The 27,075-nt window shown below is 41.5% G+C and overlaps 1 protein-coding gene across 5 annotated transcripts in view; it reads left to right on the forward strand.

The window, feature by feature from the left end:
* The first annotated feature begins 225 nt into the window (after positions 1–225).
* The window catches only part of LOC120516524 (interferon-induced, double-stranded RNA-activated protein kinase-like), a 68,185-nt gene continuing 41,335 nt past the window's right edge, over positions 226–27,075 (forward strand). For all 5 annotated transcript variants that reach the window (XR_005630857.1, XM_039738256.1, XM_039738258.1 and 2 more), the window contains exons 1-4: positions 226–336; positions 6,557–6,666; positions 9,101–9,227; positions 22,535–22,650. Coding sequence is in view for 4 of the 5 variants with exons in the window: in XM_039738256.1 (XP_039594190.1) it covers positions 6,575–6,666; positions 9,101–9,227; positions 22,535–22,650 (335 nt within the window). In the remaining variant the exon portion in view is untranslated. The remainder of the gene's footprint in view (positions 337–6,556; positions 6,667–9,100; positions 9,228–22,534; positions 22,651–27,075) is intronic.

Genomic DNA, 27,075 nt, shown 5'->3' on the forward strand with positions numbered 1-27,075 from the left:
CTGCGAAACTGCGTCCTAATCTCAGTGTCTTCCGCCAGAACAGCTTTCATAAATCCACTCAGGTAAGTCATCTGTTTTGTAAAAGTTGCCTTCCGAAGAGGTGTGTCCTTTTTGGGGTTGTCACTGAATCGAGAATGCGAAAAGAGCTCACGGCAACCACATTTGGTTTTCATAGCCAATAGGACGGTGGGGGTTCTTTCTTGTCGTGACGTAACGGCGGAGAAACTGAATCTGAAGTTCAGAAGAAACCCAACAAGTAGCCTGACACAGTGACACTCGGGTGTGCGCGCGGGCTGGCAGCTTTTACAGTGGACACAGACTGCGAGCTGCACAAAAGTGAGTACTTTACTGTGTGTGGCTGAAAAGCGACACTTAATGAGGTGTTAGTAATGGTAATAAAGGGCGGCGACAGGAACACTTTGATGAGCGCAAAACACGGCGGAGTTGACTGTCTTGAGGTCCGACGAGACTCGCAGTTAATTGGCAGAGCGGGTCAGGGGCACATTGCTTTTGTACAGACCCATATTGTATCAACTTTCTTATTAAAACATGCAATAAATGATTTAGAGAGGGGCTGGCTTTCTAAGTTGTTGTTGGTGGGATTGTGTGTGTGTGTGTGTGTGTGTGTGTGTGTGTGTGTGCAGGCGCTCATCAAAGAGAATTGTGTTTTGAACATTTGGAGAATAAGACCGGCACAGGCCAAGTACCTGCACCTTGTCCACTCTTGGCTGGTACTCGTCTGTGCCCATCTGGCTCCCTGAGATCCTGTTCAGACTACAAAAGTACAATTGGAATCAGCGTACAGTTGTGCTAAAGTTCTTTTTTGTAAAGTGCTTTGTGACGAGGTCTTCTACAGGAAGGCACTCTAGAAATGAGGCTGTTCATCTATCTCTATGTTATTCCGTTAAGGGGTCAGACAGTGTTCAAGTCAAACAAGGTCAAGTTGAAATTTGTAATGTGTATGCAGCACGAAACGTAACAAAATACCAACAACAGACAATGAATACAACACCAAAAATGAAATGAAATCTTTTAAGAAACACACACCAGGTATGCTCATGCAGTTGCCCTGGTAGCACAGGGTGCAAGACATGAACTAGCAGGGGAAGATTAACAACTTTTGGGAGCCCATAGACTGAAGGCCATCCTCGAGATTAAAACCCATCAACGTGCTCCACCTCACTGTGCCTTACCTTCAGTGACCCGCAGCAAGCATGAAGTGCAAAACACTCTGTGACACTTGATGCACACAACGTTTCTTTGAACATCCCATTGTAACAATACAGTATAGTGTGGGTCATAGAAACGTGTACTGTGACCAGCTTTAGACCAACCATATAATATAAGCAGCACTGACTGAAGGAATAAGCAGTGAGAATCAGCTATGAACAACACAATATCAGCATCAAGCTCATTTCAGTTAATGTACCCACAACATCCGTAAACCGTTAGGTGAATACACAACACAAAACGGCACAATAGCAAAATACCCTCATAAACTTTTTATTATTAAGGAACAGTAAGCCAAATAGTTAGGGGCGGCCGAAGCCTGTAACGCTCCTGAAGCCTCTTCCTGATTGTGCCGAAAGAAAAAGATCCGAAGCTTCGAATATTTGAGAAGAGTGACATCTGCTGGTTGACAAAGTCATAGCAGTCCTGACTTGGCCCTCGGAGGAAGCTCGCATTCCAACTGATCGCTTGGTTCCAATCGGACGTGTGCACGAAGAGCCTAAGAAGACACTGTATGTTCATTTTGATCGTCATGCTGTTATTAAAATGCTACAATAAATTTACATGACATTTTGAATATTATATTTTAAATATTTTAAATATGGCTGACAGTTTTCTACAGTTTAATATGTTAAACGTGCTGTCCTAAAGATGTATCGTGTTGCCATTGTAGCTGCTGCTGCGGCGCGGTGCCAGTGCTCACCTGCACTGAATGCTGTCTTCATCTCCCTGTCCTTAGAGGTGCACTTCAATTCATTTGGGACTTTGCCAAGCTTGGCTGTTTTTAAAGGCTCCCCTAAAGCTGGCACCCAAGCCGCTCCTTTGTAAGATGGAATGCCACCTAATCGTTCTGGCGACTCTTCCCCATGCCGATGCAACTTCTCAATGCTGTCACAGCAACAATGTAAAGAACAGAAATCCATCCGCACTCCGAGTCGGTCTGAACCGGGGTGACACTCACACATTATAAGCCAGAAATGATTCAAAATTATGTGATTTTTTACATTAGAGGGATTTTTGCTGTGAGACCATGTGAATGATTAATATTTGAATTGGTTTGGACAAGTTCAGAGGAGAGATGCTGAGTATATTGGGAGAAGGATGCCAAGGATAGAGCTGCCAGGGAAGAGGAAAAGAGGAAGGCCTAAGAGAAGGTTTATGGATGTGGTGAGAGAAGACAATGCAGGTGATGGGTGTAACAGAACAAGATGCAGAGGACAGAAAGATATGGTCTAAAAAAGTCTAAAGATGGTCTGCTGTGGGAGCAGCCGAAGGAGGAAGAAGAAGAAGAAGAAGAAGAAGATTATAAGAATACTTGTACCATGTGGCAAAGTGAATCCTAACAGGTTTTAGGGAATGTGCATGTGCTACTGGACACATATAAGAAAGCTCAGAGAGGGTGTCTAGAGTGGGCTAGAATATTAATGACACATTATGAGTTCCAGTAGAGAAGACCAGCATAACAGAGTGTTTACTTCACTGTTGGATAACACAGTCCTCACATTTGCATTCAGTTCAGTATCTTCTCCGTATAAAATACGAGCAGTAGTTTCAATTCTTGAGGGACAGCTCAAGGTTTTGAAGCAGTCGGACCACTGCCAATGTTTAAGTGACATCTGAAGCTTTGGACTGCATCAGTCACGTGGTATAGCTTTGAAACAATGTGCTTCATTAAACTGAAACAAGCTTTGAAGCCTCCGTGTCAAACATTGCATCACTAAAACCAAGAGGAACATTTAAACAACAGCTAGGTTTTGGTGTATCTTCTGAAGGCCATGCCACATTACGTGACTTTTCCAGCGATTTTCAATCGCTGACTTTATTTCCATTATCTTCTCAATTCTGAGGCAGACATGATGTGCTCCAGTGCTCTCCAGTCGTGTCGTCTCACATACCCAGGGACAAGTCCACAGCTTGCCCTGTCAAATCAAACAGGTCTGATTTATTTTGTTAGTTGCTGGGCAGGTTCTGTGTATATGAGAGCAGATAATCGATGGGCACTCACCTCGAGAGACTCCTCTGTCTAATGTCCCATGTTTTACTTACCACAACAGAATGGAAGCAAAGAGATGATGCCTGAATTTGCTGTATTTGTAAAGCCTTGCATGGACACCCACTCTGTCAGGCAACCTGCTATTGGCCGTCACAAAAAGGGTCATCTTGTGATGCATCTGTAAAGCTATGTTGAAAAGTCATCACACAGCCATCGAATTGAACATACTGCCATATTTAGGTTACAAGATTGGGAACTGCAGCCCTCCCCTCTCACTAGAAGTCATGTGCAGCTTTACACTGTTAACCTGTTCTGTTTGCGGGTTTGTGTGTGTGTGTGTGTGATCATATTCTCCTACAGGACCATCCTTCATGGAGTCAATTGGTACACTTAATGAAGGCACCAAGCAAAATGAAGCCCAGGAGGAAACATCTGGACAGCTGTGGTCAGCCACCGATGATGGAAGACACTCCTCTCTCAACATTTAATCCCTGTGTCCTCACAAAAGTGGTATTTGAAGAAAATGTCAGGAACCGTATTGCCATATTCTCTTAACCCTTTGTTGTCTGACACATCTGCCCAGTAAGCAGGGAAGGAGCGGGTCTTGAAAAGAATAAGAGGAGCAGGGAGGCACTGCATGGACAAAATCCCAAAGTCCACTGTTTCTGCTGCACAAGAGAGTTCAGACTTTCATGCATGGTTACGGAGTGAAAATGAAGATTGCCAGTTAAAATGGGATCTATTCTATGCATAGGTACCTTGGTGGGCACATCACTGAAGACCACTCTTAGCAGTGGCATCTGTGGTCAACATTTAACACCTCATTAAAGAAAGAAACATCCTCTAACAGGACAACTCAGTAATCAGTTAGGAGAAAAGTTGTTCATTGTATCTTTTAATTAATGCTTGGCATTACAGCCTGGTCAGAATGGTCAGAGAAACAAAGACTAGAGGTTCATTTTATAAAATGTTGAATTTACATACAATGTCAATCATCCATCCATCCATCCATCCATTTTCTAACCCGCTGAATCCGAATAGGGTCAGCCAACACAGGGCACAAGGCAAGGCAGGAACCAATCCTGGGCAGGGTGCCAACCCACCGCAGACAATGTCAATCAGTGCCTACATTTTACTCTTGTTGGTTCATTGGTTTACACCCAAATGATTTATATAAAATAAAAGTCTATTATATTCTATTCTGGTTCTTCTTAATACCTTTTGAGATGAGACACCACCCTTGAAGTTTCTGTGCATATAACAATTGTCCATTCTCGTTGTTTATAGGACATCTGCTGATTTCTTAGTCATCTCTTAGCCATCCTTCAGTGCATTCTGTATATTACATCAACCTTCCTTCTGGTACATTCTTTTTTTACTTGACCATCTAAATATTTTTCCTAAACCAGTTCTTGTATTTCAGTGTACATTTTGTTGTTCACTTGACCTTTATCTGGTTTCCGACATTTATTAACCCTTTATTGTATTTCTTAAAAATGAATACTATGCTACTCTAAAATTATTCTTCCACACATGCAGATCAGGTTTGCTTCTGCAAGGGAGAGTAGCATAGAAACAGTTTAGGCACCACTGTGCTTTTAATGAGATATCTGGGAAAATGAATGGTAGACCCAGGAGGGCAGTAGATGGATTGGGAGAGCATAGGGGGTCATGAGGTCGCTGAAAAGGGGTGTGTGGTGCTCCTGATATCTATGCAAAAGGGCAAAGGTCCAAGTGCTTCCAGTCTTGCTGTATGGTTGCAAGAAATGGACACCATCCAGTGACATGAGGTGAAGACTGGACTCCTTTGGTACTGTGTCTCTTCAGAGCATCCTTGGGTACCTCTGGTTTGACTTTGCATCGAATGAGAGGTTGCTCACGGAGTCCCAAATGAGGCACATTACCTGCATTGTGAGAGAGCGTCAGTTACGGCACTAAGGCCATGTGGCGCGATTCCCGGGTGATCCAGCTCGCATGACCCTCATTGCTGAGAACCCGAGTGGCTGGACCAGGCCAAGGGGATGCCCACGTAACACCTGGCTGCGGCAGATAGAGGGTTATTTACAGATGGTGGGACTGGACCACTTGTCTGCCTGAGGGGTTGCCAACCAGGATCCCAAGCTTTTTCATTGTGTGGTGGTTGTGGCAACGCGCTGTACCAGTGCATGCTCCCCAACCTGACCTGACCCTTTTGGAAGATACACTTTCTTCAAGTAACAAGAGTGCTACTTTCCTTGTTGCATGCCTCCACCTCTGAGTTCCCACTGTTCTGCTGCCAGGCACTGAGTTCATTACTTTATTTTTTATTTTTATTAATTAATTAAAAGCAAATAACAATTCACACAATCAATTCAAACTGAACAAAACCAAAATTCAGCCCTCACCCAAAAGAAAGGAAAGAGAGGAGAGCTGGCCAACAAAGCAAATGTTTGAAGCAGCAAGGAAGGAAGCGTATGCTTTTCCCTGAAATGGAAGTGTCACACACGTGCACATAGGGGGCAGTCAAAGGGCTTAACTGAGGGTAAGATGTCAGCTCAGGGGTTGATGTAGTGCACTAACCTCTTTTTTCCTCCACTGCAGATCATCAGAAGGGAAGCCCAGCTAAATTGGTATCAACTTCCACATTCTTGGCCAGACCACGCCCCCTGCACTGACCTCACTTCCACCACTTCTCTCACAGACCCGCCTCTTCCTGCACACCACCTATAAAAGCCACACACCTGTCCTCCACATTCAGTTCTATTGGGACTCAGTCCTTTGTGATTACTCGCTGATTTATTTTGCTCTGTTACAGTATACAGGGTGGATCCCAAAACCTTGTTCTCTCTGTTCTCTCCCTTATTACAGAAATTTATTCTAAAATTTTATTGATTAGATCCCGCCATATTTTAAAAAACAGATCCTCTAAGCAAGGATTTGATTTTTTTTAACTTCAAATAGCATAGAACATCAGTAACCCACTGACTTGCAAGTGGTGGGGTGGGATTTTTTTCAGTTAAGCAAGATAAGTCTACGTGCTAGTTGTGTGGTAAAGGCAATTACAGTTTGTTTTTCCTTCTCCACTTTAAACCCACCTGGGAATCCACCAAACACACCTGCTAATGGATTAGGAGTGGCTGATAAACATGCAAAGATTTTTGTCCCAAATGATGTTGATGTAGTGCACGGCCAAAGCACGTGGCCCAGTGAGGCAGGAGCTCGATCACAATGCTCTCAGGTTGAATCTTACCCAGAAAACTCAAGTTCATTACTAAATAATCCACAGTGGACACTGCACTGCCCCTGCCTGTTTGAGTGGTCTTCATTGTTGTTTTTCCTTTGGACTCTTTCTAGCTCACAACGAAAAACAAGATGCAAGGAATGTCACCTCCTGGTATGGACTACATATCCCGGCTTTATAAGTATGGGCAACAGAATTCCTTAAATTTGAAGCTTGTGGAAGAGTAAGTTGTGATTCATTGTTACTCTTGAAAGATGCAAGTCTGAACTGCCATATCTTTGAGTTGATATAAAAGGGTGTATTTACTACATTAGCATATTGCAATTCTAGCTTGTCAGATCAAGCAAGGTGACAGCCATGACACACCCAATCTGCATTACAGAAAAAATAAAAAATGTAATGATTTTTTAATAAACAACATACATAACCAAGCAATGTATAGCTAACATTCTCAGAACTGTCCAATTTGTGGCCTTCAGTATGTGTGGAACATTCATTCATTCATTGATAGCCTTTACTTACCTTTACCTGACTTATTATGTTATCGCTTAGAATTTCAGGACTCTTTGTATGAATCAAATTATATTCCACATATTTTCTTAGGAAATTGTGACAAAGAGTATGCAAAACTGTCATAGCGTGCAAAATGACAAGGTTTTTTCAGAAGACTACTGGCATATTGTGAGATGTCTTGTGCTACGTTGGGTTACTGTATGTGGCTTTTCCGGAAATTCTCAGTTGTAGCCTTCATTTGCATCTTGGTGAATTGAAAGCAGTTGGGTGCTGGGCTTCCATGAATCAGATACAGTAGATACAGTTCAAGATCTTCATTTAATGTTCACATCAAAGAGCAGAATGGAATAAAATGTGATCCCAGTGATTTGGACTGTGGTGTGATTATTGGTGCCAGACAGGTTGGTTTGAAGTATTTCTGTAACTGCTGATGTCCTGGGATTTTCAGACTCGGCAGTCTCTAGAGTTTACTCGGAATGGTGTGAGAAATAAAAAACATCCAATGAGCAGTTGTTGACGAAAATGCCTTGTTAATGACAGAGGTCGGGGTAAAAAGGACCAGACTGGTTTGAGCTGATAGAAATGCTATGGTAACTCAGATAACCACTTGTGGTGTACAAATGTGGGCATCAGAAAAGCATCTCCACATCAACAAATGTTAAAACCTTCAGGTGGATGGGCTACAACATCAAACGACCATGTCGGGTTCTGCTTATGTCAGTCAGGTACAGAAACACGAGGCTGCAGACAGTTCAAGAATGAAAGAACATACTGTAAGCTGGTCTGATGGTCTGATGGTAGGGTCAGAATTTGGTAACAACGACATGATTCCATCCACTCAACCTGCCTCGTGTCAACAGCCCAGGTGGCTGATGGTGGTGTGACGGTGCGGGGAATGTTTCCTTGGCACACTTTGGGTCCATTAATACCGATCAATCGTCACATGAATGCCATGGCCTATTTGAATGTTGTTGTTGACCATTTGCATCCCTTCATGGTCACAACTTACTCATCTTCCGTTGACTACTTTCAGGATGCAATTGCACCATACCACAAAACAAATGTCATCTCAAACTGGCTTCCAGTACATGACAGTGAGTTCAATGTTCTTCATTGGCCTTCCCCGTGTTCAAATCTGAATCCAACAAAACAACTTTGGTAGAGCGGGTGATTTGCAGTATGAAGGTGTCAGCATGGACCACAATCTCAAAGTAATCTTTCCAACATCTCGTGGAATGCGTGTCATGAAAAACTGAGTCTACCTCAGGAGCAGAAGGAGGCTCTGCTCAATGTTAGTATGGTGGTCCTAAGAATTTACTCAGTCAGTCTATATTACAACATAACAATCATATTATTTAAATAAATAAAACAACAAAAAAATGCATATCTGAAAATTCCAAAAATATAACAAAAAGACCCCAGGGAAACTATGACACAGATTCATGATATACAATATGATTTAAATAAAAATGTTATCATTGACTTCCTAAAGGTTCTATATTTTTGAATGTTGCACACATAAATTTTGTTCTACTGAATTAAAATGAATGTGCTGATGCAGTCATATATGCTGTGAAGACGGAATAACACCAGAGAGATACATAAAGGTTTGGGACCCAGTCCCGTATACTGTAGGTTGTGAGGATAGCTGTCTTGTCAAAGTAACATAGAGTTCCATGAGATATTGTTTGCATGATACAGAGGATTTTTATATGTGACGGGCAGGAAATGACAATTATAATTGACAGTGACGTAGAAATGGTGAGTTGGGGGTTATAAGATGGGTTGAAGGTGGAAGTGAGGTCATCTGGAGTGAGCCAGAAGTGAGATCTTTTAATGGAGTCGTATCTTCCAGTACCCAGAAGAGGACTGTGTCTCACATGGATTTTGAAAGGAGTTTCGGAAGGTAAGTCTTCTAATCATCGGTTTTCCTGAAGGACAAAAGAGAGAGGCATTAGCGCTAAACATCAAATCTCCCTGGTTGTTGGCTCGTTGGCTGCCCGCTATTCAAGTGTCTGTGACAATGCATACAAGATATCAAAATCCAGAATATCAAATTCAGATAATAATAGTTGACAATTAAGCATAAAAATTCATGCCTCAAGTGTTAATTGTGGTTTATTTTTTTTTATTCTTTTTTTTAGGTTTTCTTACCATGTTCAAATTGGTGAACGAGAGTTTGCTAATGTGATAGTGAAAAGAAAAAAAGAAGCAAAACATGAAGCAGCCAAACTTGCATATGACGAACTTACACGAGAAGGTAGTAGACAGGTAATGTAAAAAAAAAGAAACAAAATAATAACCATAATTACAGTCAAATGGAATTTTGGAGCATATTTTACGAAGAGGTGGGTTTTAGGTACAACGCAAGACACAAAGCCTCGTTTCTTTTCTAATTCATGTCAGTATGTCTCCTTTAAGTAGAAGCGGTTCCTGGTCAGGGGAGGCCACATCCTAAAAACCCTTCTTTGAAACACAGCCACTGATACATTTTAAACATGCTATATTTGCTTTAATTAAATAACAAAAACAAGAGTCTTAAGTAGTTACCTCAGGTAACTGCGGCCATAATGACTTCAGTATGTGCGTTTCGACATGCTGGTGTCAGAGAATTATTATGTGCAAAATCACATTCATCAAGATGTGCAGTCAGCCAGAAATTGGTCAAAGACAGAAAAAGACAAACAAGAAGGCAACCAAAACATGAGAGCAAAATGCAAATCAGAAGTTGAGATCAAAATTGAAAATGATAACCTGACAGAAGGGCTGCTAGATTGTGAAACTATGCTAAAATTCATAAACAAGGAGTTTTATCTGCCACAGGATAAGAGAATGATGTGACGCCACCCTATTTATCCTGTCACATCCCGAGACATAATTGAGGTGATGATGGTGGACATGCGGTGCATTAAACTTCCATCACATAAACAAAGAAATGAAACACGAACACGAACAACAGCAAACCTTTCTAATTTGCTTTGAAATAATCCAGTGATCTCCTGAATTATTTGTATTTAATGTAATCATGTATGGATGAAGGATGAAGGTTACCAGGCATTAATAACTCAGTTTTAAATAAATGCTTTCTTTGCTCTTGTTCAATATTAATGAGCACTAAAATAAAAATGTTAGATTTGTTTATATGAATACATACTTCTGCATTACACTGAAAATATCTAAAACTGTTCTAAAAGTGATGGTACACCAAAAAAGTTTTCCAAAAATATACAGTAAATACTGAAAATTTGGTAGACCAGATCTGAGAAAGAGACAGAGAGACACTGTGCAGACTTCTCGTGCATGAGGTTGTGGTCAGAGAAGGTGAGAAAGGCCACACTACGCTCCTAAGATATACCCTTTTGTAAAAACATTCATCAGTGTTGGGGTGTGGCGTGAGGTTGAGATTGAGAGGAAGCTCTCATCTCAGACCCCATGTCAGCAGTAGGAGAACTTTGACACTGGCAGGAGTGTTTCTTGACACACTTCTGCTGAATGATTCATTGGCTGAAAGTCCTCAGTATTGATGTGTCTGAGAGAGGAGAGAGAGTTTTGTCTTCATTCTCTCTTTTGCTACGACCTCCAGGGGGTCCAGAGTGCATCCCAAAACTGAGCCTGCCTTTTTAATTAGCCTGTTGACTCAAAACCACCACAGGTTCTTCCTCAGCCTATTCACTAATCCAGTGGTGGCGAACCTATGGCACGCGTGCCAAAGGGGGCACTCAGAGCCCTCTCAGTGGGCACGAGTGCCGTCGCCCGAGCACAGAGTTCGTTACTATAAAGCCAGAGGAATGTGGGGCCAGGCTGCTCCCCTCAACGCTCCCCTCTTCACGCCGGAGGACTTTTCTCACATCACCCGCCCCTCTGCCCAGCAGCCCAATGGGAGCGCTTCCTTCCTCTCCTGTCTGGGGTAAGGCGGGCGGCACACATGCTGCTTGAGGGTGCGGCACGGACTGCAGCCTTTTGAGTCTGTGTTTTCCGTGGTGGGGTTGGAGGGGATGTGGTATAGCGGGTCCACAGCTCAAAATTGAAAAGGCCAGTTTTAACAGATAATTGCCGCACTCTCGGTTTAAAGGGGGTTATGGTAGAGTGGCCGGAGCGGTTTCCGGGAGCTTTGTGATGCGGGCAGTCCTCGCTTAAGCGCACAGGTGAGGAGTCGTCCGCATCTGTAATTATTGCCGGAGTTGCTAATCGCCACACCTGATCCACGACCCGTAATATATAATGGAAGCTTTGGGGCGGAGCTTAATAGGGAAGACCTGCGTGAAACACTTGAGAGGATCGAAGGGATGACAAAGGACAGCACAGTTAGTTATGAAAATGAAATCCTTAAAGTGTGGAATTCTCTGCCAAATAATCTTAAATCAACGAAGGCACTTGAGATTGCTTTCCTTACTTTGTCTGGAACATCTTATGCTTGTGCGCAGCTGTTTTCAGCTTTGAATTAAATCAAATCTGACACCAGAAACAGACTAACAGATGACCTGAGTGCTGCATGTGTTGCTCTCAAACTTACAAAGTATGAGCCAAGGTTAGACAAATTATCAGCATGCATACAACAGCAAAAAGCACATTAATTGTTCAAAAGCATACCGAATGCAAACTTTTACCTTTCAACAAAAAGTTGTTTGTATCATTGAAAGCTCTGTTATTATGTTTTTCTTTTAAGACAAAAGATGTTAATGTATGAGTTGCTTTTCTAAACTAAAAGCTCAGTAGATGGACAGACAGAGCATCAGTATTGGCAGTCCAGTCCAATTTACCATCCAGCTGCACTCCCAGGTATTTATAGGTCTGTACCCTCTGCACACACTCACCTCCATGAGGGGCCTGGGCCTCCTAAAATCCACCACCAGCTCCTTGGTTATGCTGGTGTTCAGTTTTAGGTGGTATTCAGGTTAAATTGCCATGTTGGCACTTTGCGATAAATAAGTGGGTTTTGGATTGCAGTTTGGGCACTTGGTTTCTAAATGGTTCGCCATCACTGCACTAATCCATGGGTCAGAGCCATGAAAAACAGAAAAACCCAAACCAAACAACAAGTCACATTTTCAGAAGATGAATTGCAAAGTTTGGCTTAATGATGCTGAATACCAGCAAATAAAGGTACAAGTTGAGAATAGGGATGGAAAGGCAGCCAACTGCAGAAGAAAGAAAACCATACTTTCTTTTCACTTTTTTGTCATTAACATGGGCATCTTAGTGTCCATCAAGAGTACAGTATAATAATTTTGGCCAGATGTCTAATGTAATTCATTTTAGATCTTTCATGTATTTTCCTTCTGTATGAGACTCACGGCTGGTTGAAGTGGTATCACTCTGCTTCTTGTAACTTCTTCTGTTTCTCTCTGTCTTTATATCACTCTTTCTTTCTCTCTCTGACCATCTCCTATTTTTAAATGTGTGCTGCTTTTATGCCTCAGTACAGTCCCAAGCAACAACTCTGTTGACACCATTAGCCATAAGGTAGAGAGATGACCCTAAACGATTATTTTGTGTGGCACTATTCTTTCCATTCAGGGGTTCATTTCCCTAAAATGATTGATCTTAGTGAAATTTGTGTTGTCGTCCGCATATTGACAGGGTGCCTCGAGAGGAGTTGTGGTATTGTATGAGGAAATCAGGAGTGGCAGAGAAGTACGTAAGAGTTGTACAGGATATGTACAAGGGAAGTGTGACCGTGGTAAGGTCTGCAGTAGGAGTGACGGATGTATTCTGTATAGAGGTGGGCTCCCACCAGGGATCGGCTCTGAGCCCTTTCTTATTTGCAGTGGTGATGGACAGGTTGATGGATGGGATTAGACAGGAGTCCCCATGGACTATGATGTTTGCTGATGACATTGTGATCTGTAGCAACAACAGGGAGCAGGTTGAGGAGAACCTGGATAGGTGGAGATATGCTCTAGAGAGGAGAGAAATGAAGGTCCGTAGGAACAAGACAGAATACATGTGTGGAAATGAGAGGGAGGTCAGTGGAATGGTGAGGATGCAGAGGGTAGAGTTAGCGAAAGTGGATAAGTTTAAATACTTGGGATCAAGAGTACAGCATAATGGGGATTGTGGAAGAGAGGTGAAAAAGAGAGTGCAGGCAGGGTGGAATGGGTGGAGAAGAGTGTCAGGAGTAATTTGTGACAGACGGGTATCAGCAAGAGTGAAAGGGAAGGTCTACAGGACGGTAGTGAGACCAGCTATGTTATATGGGTTGGAGACGGTTTCACTGACCAGAAACAGGAGACAGAGCTGGAGGTGGCAGAGTTAAAGATGCTAAGATTTGCATTTGGTGTGATGAGGATGAATAGGATTAGAAATGAGTACATTAGAGGGTCAGCTCAAGTTGGACGGATGGGAGACAAAGTCAGAGAGGCGAGATTGCATTGGTTTGGACATGTGCAGAGGTGAGATGCTGGGTATATTGGGAGAAGGATGCTAAGGGTAGAGCTGTCAGGGAAGAGGAAAAGAGGAAGGCCTAAGAAAAGGTTTATGGATGTGGTGAGAGAAGACATGCAGGTGGTGGGTGTAAAAGAACAAGATGCAGAGGACAGAAAGATATGGAAGAAGATGATCCGCTGTGGCAACAACTAACGGGCTCAGCCGAAAAAAGAAGAAGAGAAGAAGAAGAAGAAGAAAAAGAAGATTGATCTTAGTGAATAATGAATGATGTAGGTAAAGAATGAGGGATTTTTATAAGTGTTTCCTGAAGCACTTCATTGTTAGACATTTAATGAATTAATTTAAACAACAACAACAACAACATTTATATATATAACACATTTTCATACAAAACAAATGTAGCTCAAAGTGCTTTACATAATGAAAAATAGAAAAATAAGAGACACAGTAATAAAATAAAATAAGTCAACATTAATTAACATAGAATAAGAGTAAGGTTCAATGGCCAGGGGGGACAGAAAAAACAAACAAAAACTCCAGACGGCGGAGAAAAAATAAAATCTGCAGGGATTCCAGGCCATGAGACCGCCCAGTCCCCTCTGGGCAATCTACCTAACATAAATGAAACAGTCCTCTTTGTATTTATGGTTTTCACGGAAGGATTTGATGATGATGATGATGATGATCACGTAGACTTCTGGCTTTCAGTCCATCAATGTTGGTGCATCATGATGCTTTGAGTAGGTGGTGGTGGCGCAGGCCACCACAAGAAACCGGAAAAGAAACAGAAGAGAGAGTAGGGGTCAGTACGGATTTTAGAGCCACTATGAATAGTTATTATGATGAATTGAACATACAGAGTATCAGGATTAAGATAAAGTGAAGTTAGGAAAGCCATGTTAAAGTAATGTGTTTTCAGCAGTGTTTTAAAGTGCTCTACTGTATCAGCCTGGCGAATTCCTATTGGCAGGCTATTCCAGATTTTAGGTGCATAACAGCAGAAGGCCGCCTCACCACTTCTTTTAAGTTTAGCTTTTGGAATTCTAAGGAGACACTCATTTGAGGATCTGAGGTTACGATTTGGAATATAAGGTGTCAGACATTCCGATATATAAGATGGAGCGAGATTATTTAAGGCTTTATAAACCATAAGCAGAATTTTAAAGTCAATCCTGAATGACACAGGTAACCAGTGTAGTGACATCAAAACTGGAGAAATGTGTTCGGATTTTCTTTTCCTAGTTAGGATTCTAGCAGCTGCATTCTGCACTCGTTGCAAACGATTTATGTCTTTTTTGGGTAGTCCTGAGAGGAGTGCGTTACAGTAATCTAGTCGACTGAAAACAAAAGCGTGAATTAATTTCTCAGCATCTTTCAGTGATATAAGAGGTCTAACTTTACTTATGTTTCTTAAGTGAAAAAATGCTGTCCTAGTGGTCTGATTAATATGCGATTTAAAATTCAGATTACAGTCAACAATTACCCCTAAGCTTTTTACCTCCGTCTTGACTTTTAATCCTAATGTATCCAGTTTATTTCTAATAACCTCATTGTATCCATTATTGCCAATCACTAAATTTCAGTTTTCTCTTTATTTAACTTGAGAAAATTACTATTCATCCATTCTGAGATACAGTCAGACATTGTGTTAGTGAATCAAGAGAATCGGGGTCATCAGGTGCTATTGATAAGTACAGCTGTGTGTCATCAGCATAGCTGTGGTAGCTCACGTTGTAACCTGAGATAATCTGACCTAACGGAAGCATGTAGATTGAGAAGAGCAGCGGACCCAGGATAGAGCCTTGTGGAACACCATATGGATATCATGTGTCTTTGAGTTGTATTACCACAACTAACAAAAATTTTCTCCCTGCAGGTAAGATTCAAACCAATTTAAGACACTGCCAGAGAGGCCCACCCATTGACTAAGGCGATTTCTAAGAATATTGTGATCAATGGTGTCAAATGCAGCACTCAGATCTAAGAGGATGAGAACAGATAAATGGCCTCTGTCTGCATTTACCCGCAAGTCATTTACTACTTTAACGAGTGCAGTTTCTGTGCTGTGATTTGTTCTGAAACCCGACTGAAATTTATCTAGAATAGCATATTTATTGAGGTGGTCATTTAACTGCATAATGACTGCCTTCTCTAGAATTTTACTTAAGAAGGGCAGGTTAGAGATGGGTCTAAAATTTTCAAAGCAGAGGGTCAAGATTATTTTTCTTGAGTAGGGGTTTAACTACAGCAGTCTTAAGACAGTCTGGGAAAACCCCCGTATCTAATGACGAGTTTACAATGTCAAGAATATTATCAATTAGCATGCCTGATATTTCTTTGAAAAATCTTGTTGGTATTGGGTCAAGGACGCAGGTGGAGGGTTTCAGTTGAGAGATTATACTATGTAATTCAGGTAAATCTATCCTGGTGAAAGAATTGAATTTGTTTATAATGGAGTACTGGGGCTTAGGAGGTTCCACAGTGTTGGGGAGATATACAATATTATTTCTAATATCATTAATTTTTTGATTAAAAATATAGCAATGTTCTCACAGGTTTCGCTGGAAGTATTATGGGGGCATTCCTTTGTGTGACCTGGGTTTAGCAGACGATCAATTGTAGAAAATAGGACTCTGGGATTACTAGCATTGTTATTTATAATCTGAGAGAAATAGCAGCGCCTCTCAAGACGGACTGGGTTATTGTATTCTGTTATTTTAACTTTCAATATCTCATAATGGATAGTTAGTACTTCTTTGTTAGACTGTTCCCCAGCACCCACAATATATAACCAATTAGCACGCAAGAAAGCACAACATGATGATATATTAACATTTTGACCTATAGGTAAGATTAATTTAACCTATCAGTTGAAAATCTATAAAAGGACTCAAAACATGGTGTAATCCCTTTGGAGAAAAGAACAAGAGCAGTAATTTAAAAAAAAACAATTCACAACAGAGGAGTTACAACAACTTATATAGGACATGACAGAAAATTAAGAAGTGTTCTTTCCCAAGGCATGTAGATAACACTGACGCTTGCGTGTGCACCAGGATCACATCTTCCATATGCCCAGAGTGTACTGTACCACAGTACATGTGATCCCCACAATTTGTGGATTCAGCACTGGAGTTGGCGGGTATTCACCAAGAGGAGTAGCCAGTCATCAACTGCACAATCCGTTGTCATTGGGCACACTCCAAAGCTGGAAAACTATAATCATCATGTGTACTCCATGGCTGCTTGGCCACAATGTTTGTAAAAATTGCACATTTAGCACCGAGAACCCTTTTCAACAGGCGTCTATTCACGAACTTGGGATTGTGAGTAGGGATGAGTGTTCTATCCACTTCACCTACAGTGTCACATAGACCTACGATGTCATGAAAACTAAGTTCAGTGTCATGCAAGTCATTGTATAATTATTACTATTATTATTTACTTATTTGGCTGACACCTTTATCCAAGGTGACGTACGGCTTTTGGCACACAATTGCTTCCATCTCTTTTGTTTCTCTAATTGGAGCACAGGCAGATGAAGTGACTTGCTCATGTCATTCAGTGTCAGTAGCAGGATGTGAGCCCACAACGTCAGATTTTGTTGCATGCATATGGCGCAATAGTAATCTGGTCACTTTATGCAGAGACTTGGACACAGCAGCCTTGCTCAGGCCGTATGCATCACCGATGGTCAGCAGGACCGGACTGCGTAGAAGCAGAAACTTATCAGCAGCTACACACTGGGACCGAGGGCATAATTCCGATGTGTTCCTTTTCCAATTTGTCCTGCACTTGGGGAGCCTTTGTTTTTCTATTAATTTATGGTTCAAGGGGTTCATGTCTGCCCACAAAACAGCGTTTATACCAGAAGGTCGGGTTCTTGGATAGCACTGTCTCAAATGGATAGCTGCCATTGTCGTTGCTGGTACTGCAGGGCGATTCACCTTCTGACTTGAAAGTGAGTCTGATTAGTCAAATCATTATGTACTCATATTGTCTACAGGTATTAAAGCTACTGTACAAAGAGCATCTTTCTTGCTAATTTATAACCTATGTTATAATTATATTGCAACATTGACATTATTATTATTATTATGTCAGTGAGTTTTATTTGTGTTTCAGTTAAGCCCACCTCTGTGTCTCTGTGATTGAATCACAGACAAGAATCCACAAAAAGAGCATTAAAAATAACGAGTGAATCGGATCACCTGTTAATTTATGAATGAGACTAAATAACATTTTAGTCACAATGGGTTTTGGAAAATTCTTGTTAATTAACAAATGATTTTAATTAGAAGATAATGAAGTACTTAGTGTTATGAAGCTTTCAGGATATGCACTCCAGATCAATAGATTTGACCTCATATTATATTTACAATCAAAAACATTAAGAAAAAATGTTGAGCGAGCACAAAATACACATTATGAGTACTGAAACTAGTAATAATCATTTGGAAATACGAGGATAAAATAGAGTTTTTGAGTATTTTTAATTAAACATGACTTCAACATCCCTAGAATTTGCAATATTACAAACAAAAAAGCACTACTGAAATCTCCAAAAACCTTTGTACTTGTGGTAAGATGTTGTCGGAACTGAGCCTGTTCCACTTGGGTGTGCACCCGGACGTCAGCCTTCAAGTTTAAGTTGATCAGCGTAGCTGCCGAGTGGAAACATTGGCATCTTATCCTGGTGAGGAATATTTCTGTACTGTCTCAAAAGCAAAATAAGACCTAATCAAAATACATGCTTGGATCATAACCAGGAAGTCAAGATGTACTTACCAAGTAAAAAATAAAGTCAAAAAGCTACCAGCAGAAGTTGTTAACTTAAAGAGGATTAGAAGTTTTAAAATTTTAAGTACTGTAGCCATATGGGATATATCTGCAAACTTGTCTAGAAAATGGCAGAAAATATGACCCTTGCAACCTTATTTCATGTCTTGCCAGACCACACCTATAACAATGACTAGCATCGTAATGACGAAGTCACAAAATAAAAACAAACAGTAAACGTACATGGTATAAAATACATTTCAAAATGGTAAACAGAAGCCCAAAACATTAAAGAACTACTTAAAAAAATTACTCCTGGGAGTGTAGAAAAATTAAAGACTGAAACCACGTCACCACAAAGACTGCAGACACCTTTTTTTGTTTGTTTGTTTGTTTGTTCATTTTCAGTGTACCCGGTCTAACTGTATGTGTTTGTAGTAGTACCAGAAGTAGGGCTGTTAAAGGTACAGAGTACCATAAAATTCTGACTTGAATGTCCAGCCAAAACACATTGCACTTCTCCAGTGCCTGGATGACCAACACTACAAGAGAAGACGACATCTAAAAATGTATAAGAAGACACAAGAAAAAACAAATGACACAAAAAGTGATCTGGGAACTGTCCGTTTAAATTGTGGTTGTCGTAATCTGAGGAGCCCCAAAAGCCCAGGTACAAAATACTTTCAAAAGTTGCCCACTAGTGAGGGAGAAAACACCATCACAACCTAGACTAGAACCCCAAAGGGGCCAAGACAAATCTTAATAAAATAAAAAAGTTTATTTTCAAAAGACTCTGAAATGCACAAAGCTCTGTTAAGCACAAAGATTTTCCTGAATAGAGAACAAATTCCCAATACAACAGCCAGAAATCACAGTTATAAAATGGACCAGAAGTTCAAAAATATCAGTAAACCCAGTTCTGATCCAAAATCCATAGGCGAGGTTGAAAACAGAGCAGAAGATCACAAGTGATAGCAACAGCACAGAAACGCAAGAAAACACTTCACTGCCAGCGCGTTCAATGAGCTGTGGAAGGCCCTCCCTTAAATAGACTGGAGGGCCATTCCTGGAAGTGATTAGCCAGTGGCCCCGCCCCTTGGAGGAGCAACCCACAAAACACAAGGGATATTACCTAGGCCACACCCCTTTCCCAACACACACACACAGAAAAAGGTACAGTATAAACAAAAGAAACATTAATACAAATAAATACTGCAAAATGAAACAATACAGATGAAACCCCCTTGCACCACCCTTCCTTTAATCAGCGTGTAAGGCCCTTAGTTTTTTTTTATGGTGTCACCACCTCTATTATTGGCATGTACAATATATGTCGCCTTCAGCCTTTGAACACATAACCAAATCACAGTTTACCCCAAATTTAAGTAAAAAACTTTCTCTTTACTTAAATGAAAAATGAATAACAGGTGTCCTAACTTGGCATATTACAAATATATACAACACATAATAAAACACAAACACTAAATTATTTACGGTTATATATATCGTCCGTCTGATACTACTGGTGAGCTCACCCTTATTAATTACCACAGTCAGTGACGTTTACTCACTACGTTGGGGGCCCAAACCGTAGCTCGGGTGCGTGGTGGCCAAACAAACAAAACACAACTGGCCCCTTCACTTGAGGATTTAACTCAAGCCACTCAAAACAAACAAAGAAAACACAGACCTTGTTTGAATGTACTCTCCTTTCTCCTCGGGTACCTCTTTTGGGCCTCTCGTCTCTCTTTCTCTCTCTCTTGAACAACCTCCTCACTCGCGGTTTTCCAGTGCTGAACTCGTGTCCTGCTGTCTTTCTCTTCTTCAGGTCACCAAATCACTCCGTCCACCACGTGTCAGTCCCTCTCCTCTCTCGACTCTCTTCGTGTCCTGCAGTGGCACACTTACTTTCATTGGCTAGACACCCTTTTCTTTGATGGTGCACTTTTACAGTGTTCCCCACTTGCTTTCTCCCATCTGAACTATCTATTGCTTCTTTCTGTTGTGAAGGATGGCCGGCCGTTTATCCCGGCCAATACCCCCAAGCCGCCAGGTGGAGCCCTCCTTGTAGCATAGAGATCCCCTGAAGACCAGCAGGGCATCATGGACAATGTGGTTTTTATGCACAGCCCTGCTGGATGCCATGGGGGCCACAAGAGGGAACTGCAGGGAGGACCGAGGACTTCTTCGTGCCCTATGACCCGGAAGTTTGTCATAGGAAGAGCGACGGGCTTCTGGGGTGAGAAAAAGCATTGTGTACCCTGACCCGGGAGAAATAAGGACTTGTGGACTGTTGGATTGGGAACACTTCCGGGTTGGGGGATATAAAAGGACTGTGGGAGCTCCCAGACGGCGAGCTGAGTTGGGAGGCAGGGTGGCTAAGCGTCTGGGAGATTGGAGGATTTGTTATTGTATATTTGATTATTGGAGTATTTGGGAGTGGAGGGTGCTTTGTGCACTTATTATTATAATAAATAATAATTATTTGGACTTTTACCTGGTGTCTGACGTGACGTGGTGTCTGAGGGTACAAGGGTGCGAGGAAACCCTAAATCTGTCACACTGTCTAATCAGTTTAGCGTGTTGCTAAATCTTTCTCTCTTCTCCTTTTATGTTTTAGCAGTTTGCTAAAATTATTTCCTCTTTCTTTTCCCGTCTTGTTTCGGCGTTCTGCCTCGAACTGTCCTTTTTTCCCTTCTCGTTTCGTCAACTTTCCTCCAATCCCGTCTCACAATTATCTCACATGGACTGTCAATAGGCCAATCAGAGGACACTTAACATATCCATCTTAACCTTACACAACCCCAGTAACTTGTACCCCATTTCAGTCAATAAACTTTATTAGCACAAACTCGCATTCTGATGTTCTCTTTTTTTCGTTTCTCTTAACCTAGCCCAGGTTACACAGACATAAAACACAACTGGGGGAAACATGATAGTGGTAACCACAGCTGTAACACACCCCACATTCAACATGTCGGACAGTGCAGCTGCCAAAAGGTCCCCGTGTGTAGCAGGATGTTTTCTTCTTCCTTCTGTTTTTCCTTCTCCTTCTGGAGTCGATTCTCACTACAGTAATCCCTCTCTATATCGCGCTTTGACTTTCGCGGTTTCACTCTATCGCGGATTTTAAATGTAAGCACATCTAAACATATATCACAGATTTTTCGCTGGTTCGCCGCTTTCTGCGGACAATGGGTCTTTACATTTATGCTACATGCTTCCTCAGTTTGATTGCCCAGTTGATTTCATACAAGGGACGCTATTGGCGGATGGCTTAGAAGCTACCCAATCAGAGCATGTATTGCATATTAACTAAAACTCCTCAATGCTATAAGATATGCTTCCCGCGCTGTGCTTGTTTGCACAGAGGACACGGACGCTCCTCTACAAAATGCCGCTTTATCGCGGTGCTTCTGTATACTTAAAAGCATGTATTGATTTTTTGATTGTGTGCTTTTCTTTGCGCTCTCTCTGACATTCTCTGCTCCTGACGCGCTCCTTTATGACGGCGCTCCTTTGAAGATAAGATATGTTTGCTTTCTTTTAATTGTGAGAAAGAACTGTCATCTCTGTCTTGTCATGGAGCACAGTTTAAACGTTTGACTAAAGGGTGTTATTTCATGTCTAGAGGGCTCTAATAATGTTAACAGGGTGGGAGAGTTTATAAGGGCTTAAAATATATAAAAATAACCACACAAACATATGGTTTCTACTTCGCGGATTTTCACCTATCACGGGGGGGTCTGGAACGCAACCCCCGCGATCGAGGAGGGATTACTGTACTCTTACCGGACATAACACAACTAATCTTGATGCTGTCCTTCCTCCGTTAGAATCCGGTGTTCACTTTCATTTTTGTATGGAAATTTCTAGACTATTTTATAGATATATATGCACCCATCTTGGTGGATTTCTGCCCAATAAATTCATTTTTAACATTTGTTTGTTCCTGCTGGTAGCAGTTTTCTTAATCATGATATCATGTCACCATTTTGTATTCTTATGGTGCCGTCATTTTCTACACTTTAGCGTGATGGATACCATGAAGATATACCCAGAAGGAATTGGGATTCTTGAAGTCAATATTGGGTAAACTGTGTGAGGGTTAGCAGTTCTCTAGTGGTTACATTCTTTTGTATTTTGGGCTTAACGACTTTGATTCTTCATTATTGTTGTGGGTTTGCCTTGTTTTGACTGTGTCCATCTCCTGGGCCTGTCACTTTAAAATCTCAAACGCGAGTCAGAATAGCCTCCTGCTTTATATCCACTGTGTGTTGTGGCCTCCCAGTAAGGAACACCAACTTTGAATGACATGAATGGATACAATAATGTTTCATATAAATATTTTAGCCTTAGAATTGTATTTCATGCTGTTTGATCACTTTGTCATTCTGGTTCTTTTTCTTTAGTCTGCGAGGAGAACAAAGTGGGGTATGCCGTCACTTCCATCAGGGAGTGAAGACTACATATCTTGGCTTAAAGAGTACGGGAGAAATAAAAACAGAGTTGTCAGATTTGTGGAAAGGTATGTAGATATTCACTGTTACCTCGAATAAGTCTAATTTGTATGTCATTTAATTTACCTAAAGCACAGCCCAGTACAGAGTGACACCTTGGCACAGCAGTTTGTCTTTAAGAGTCCTAAATTCAATTCCTGGCTGACTCAATGTCTGAGTGTAGTTTGCAAGACTTGCCCTCGTCCTTGTAAGTGTTCTCTCATATCACGGGTTCATTTCCAAACCTAAACTGGCCTGGTGTGTCGTGATCTGCGGGAGTCCCAAAAGCACAGCTACCAAAAACTCTTCCAAAGTGGCCCACGACTAGAAACCCAAAGGTGCGAGTCTTTATAAAATAAAAGATTTATTTTAACACGGGCTGTGCAAGCTCCAAAGAACACTAAGGAATTGCCTGAAAGTCAAGGTAATAAAAAGCAAACAAAGTCCCAATACAATAGAGAATCCAGAAGTGTGGTCAAAAACAGAGGAGAGCGTCAAGAAATCAACAATCACAGTCCTAAAATGAAATCCAAAGACAAAGTTGAAAAATAAAGGACAGGGTCAAAAATCCAGAAAACAGAAGCAATAGCACCAGTGTGTTCAATGAACTGCAAGGAATCATGGGGAGGCTCACCCTTAAATAGGATGGAAGGCCGTTCCTAGTAGTGATGGGCAGGTGAGCCCACCCCTGGTGGGACCACCCTCGAAGCACAAGGGACAAGGACAAATGAACAGAAAGAAAAATGTACATAATAAATAAAATAAACCTTAATACAAATAAATGGCATAAAATCACAAGAAACAAGCAAGAAACACAACTTTGAACTCCAACCAGGGGGAATATGCTGGCTGAACCGTGACATGGTGTGAGCAAGTGTGTGTGTGTGTGTGAGTGTGCAGGAGTGTGCTCTGTGATGAACTGGAGTCCTGAGCAGGTGCTCTCCATACCTTGAACCCAGTGATGTTGAAAGAGACTTCGGCACTGTGCAACCCTCGGCTTTATAAAATGAATGAATGGACATTTCAAATATGCACAACTTGAATTCTGGTTGTAAATGTAATGCTCGTATGTGTCTTTCTATGCAGGGGTGTACAGTATGTCTCTTTGGATTTTTGCTTTTGTGTTTTGGGATTAGTAGTTTATATTGCTATCACAAGCAGAAAAAATAGTCCCTTATTGTGATTGTGAGGGTCCAGCTTCATGGCTTCTCAATTGGGAGCCTCTTGAACCAGACACTGTCGATAGTCTTCATCGAGATGAGCTGTACAAATGAGGACACCACATGAAGCAAGAGGAAGGTGCAAAAGAGTTCAGTGGGTTTATTAAAACCAATCAACAAAAAAGTGTTCAGAAAGAAAGCGCAATGCTCAAAATTCATAAATATATGATCCATAAAACAAGGTATTAAGTGGAGGTTAAAATAAACTCAATAAACAAATCAATACATTAAAACAAGATAAAAAAAAAAGACACTGGCAGAAAACAGTCCTTTTTAAAAAAAGCCCGCTGCATTCCTCTTTTAACTGGTGGCTACTCTTCTTGTCCTGTACGGGCCTTGCAGCAGAGGAGCCACCCTAACAGCAGACGCAGCTGACCTTCCTTCAGGTCCAGTAGTCTGCCATCCCATGGCTACGGAAAGGCTCCCTCGCCGGACCAAGACTTGGTCCTCCATGGCCAGGGTGCTCATGCTGAGGCTCTCCTCCCAGGTCTCTTTGACCCCCGCTGCCTTCCGGGTCTTATATGGCAAGTCGCTCCTTTAACACACACTGCTGTGGCTCCCCAAGTTGCTCAGCCAGAGTGATTACTCCTTGAGCCCCGGGCATCAGGCTCTCACTTCCCAGCTGCCTGCCTTCTCTCACTCATGCCTGCTCTCCTCAGCTCGCTCACACCGACTGCTTTTGCCTCCTGCCTACCCCTCTTTCTTTCTTTCTTTCTTTCTTTCTTTCTTTCTTTATCAATAGGTGTCATTAACCTTTCCAAAGGAAATAGTAATTGAGGCTCCAGCAGACCCCCGTGACCCAAGTTAGGATATAGCGGGTGGGACAATGACTGAGTGACTGACTGACTCAAAAGTGTTGTCCTTAGAAAGAGTATCCGCTTTGACATTTTTCTCCCCAGCTCAGCATGAAATAATAAAATTGAATTGTCATTTAAATGAATCTCATTGAGCTTGTTGGGAGTTCAAGTGTTTCTTCAAATGAAGATTTCAAAAAAGTTACTTCTTTATGTTCTGTGAATATAATGAGAGGATGCTCTGCTCCTTTATGCCAGTGGCACCATTTTTCCATTCCTGGCTCCCTATAACATACTTTTGTTCTGGAGTTTTCTTTTTTTAGAAAAGTAAGGAAGTCAAGTCAAATTGGGGCGCATGCACTGGTACAGTTTGTTAGTTTGTTGCCACACCCACTACACGGTGAAACAACTCAGGATCCTGGTTGGCAACCCCCCAGGCAGACCCACCCTCCGGAAATGACTCTCTATCTGCCGCAGCCAGGTGTTACGTAGACGACCCCTTGGCCTGGTCCAGCTACTCAGGTCCCCAACAATGAGGATCTTATGAGCTGGATCACCCTCTGCCGTAATGCTGTAACTGACGCTTCCTCACACTGCAGGTAATGTACCTCATTAAGGACTCCATGAGCAACCGCTCATTCAACACAAAGTCAACAAAGTCAGCACAAGGGTGAAATACTGTGTTATTTATTGAAAATGAATGACACCTTTATCAAAGGCTGGATGCCTCAACCTCACCTTTGTGCAGTAAATGAACAGTATATCTGTATATCTGAGAATAGGAGCTGAATCTTTGAAAAGCTTCTTGTGCTGGCAGTTTTTGTAGAAAAGGCAGTAATGGGTGCATCCAAAAACCTGAAGTTTTTAATGAAGCCATTATAATCGTTTGCAAAACCTAAAACATGTTGCAGCAATTTGAACTGCTATAGAGGCTTGCCTCTGACTGGCAGCCTTTACTTTAGTCTCATTTATACAAAGTCCCGCCATGAAACGTCTTATCTCAAAAACAGAGCGCTCACTTTCACATTTCTTGAATTCTCTCTTACAGTAAGTGGATGAAAACCTCACAGACATTGTGTTACATGATTTTCTTCATCTGTAGGAAAAATCGATACATTATTTATGTAGAGCATTATTTTACAAACTTTTTGATGGCATGAACCCCTTTTGGGCAAGAATTTTTTTTGTGGCACCCAGTTACTGGATCGGTAAACCCAGTCTCTTAAAAATCCTGGTTCTTTAATGGCACTTTATGGTTCTTTACTGGGTTGTGTGGTTCCTCACACCATTTCAATCTTGGAAGGGTTCTTTATATATTATGGGTGCCCAGAAGCAAGGACGGGCATCCTACCTTGGGTAATGGAAGATTTCATATCCGGCCAGAATGCCTGTCTTTGCTCCTGGGCACCCACAATATGAAGTGGGCTCTTTGTGCTTTGAAGAACTTCCTAAAATGTATGGAAAAGAATGGAAATCTTTAATGTAAGGTAGGCTACCTGGCAGGACAATGACAGATTAAGACAAATCTGAACTTACCTCATGTAATTGAATGTAGCAAGAGTCCATTTAAAATCATGAGCCATTGGTATTTCACAAATCTGTTACATCTAGTCATGGTTTTTTATCCTATGGTGCCTGTTACAGATCTAAATAAATAAATGGTTCTTTCTGGAACCTTCATGTGGATGGGTCTTTTGGGAACCAAAGATAGTACCCTTATAGTATTTCTCTGAAGAACCACTTTGGCAACTTTATTATTAAGAGTATAGTTGCGCCTCATTGTGTTGCCACCATCTATCGCCTAATGGAGTAACTTCATTCTTCAATCATTATGAATCATTTTTCATTATGTCGCTGCTTCTTCTGAAAATCTGATGGCAAAATTATATTAGCAGAAAACTATGGCAAAGTGGCATTATCAAATGTACTCGTGAGCTCATCAATACGCACAACCAATTGGAGTATTTTGATGAAGGAAAAGTTTTTAAAAAGACTGTTGATGGCCTCTACTTCTGGAAATGACTGGAATCTTCTTCTTCTTCTTTCGGCTGCTCCCGTTAGGGGTTGCCACAGCAGATCATCTTCTTCCATATCGTCCTGTCCTCTGCATCTTGTTCTGTTACACCCATCACCTGCATGTCCTCTATCACCACATCCATAAACCTTTACTAGGCCTTCCTCTTTTCCTCTTCCCTGGCAGCTCTATCCTTAGCATCCTTCTCCCAATATACTGTGACAGAATTACGAGGTTTCTTGCACCCTTGTACCCTCGGACCACACGTCAGACACCAGATAAAAGTCCAAATAATTATTTATTATAATAATTATGTGCACAAAGCACACTCCTCTCCACAATTCTCCAATAATAATCACAATAAACCAATCCTCCACTCCCAGACGCTTAGCCACCCTGCCTCCCAACTCAGCTCATTGTCTGGGA

This window comes from Polypterus senegalus, chromosome 16, assembly GCF_016835505.1.
Source record: "Polypterus senegalus isolate Bchr_013 chromosome 16, ASM1683550v1, whole genome shotgun sequence".
Classification (NCBI taxonomy): Eukaryota; Metazoa; Chordata; class Cladistia; order Polypteriformes; family Polypteridae; genus Polypterus; species Polypterus senegalus.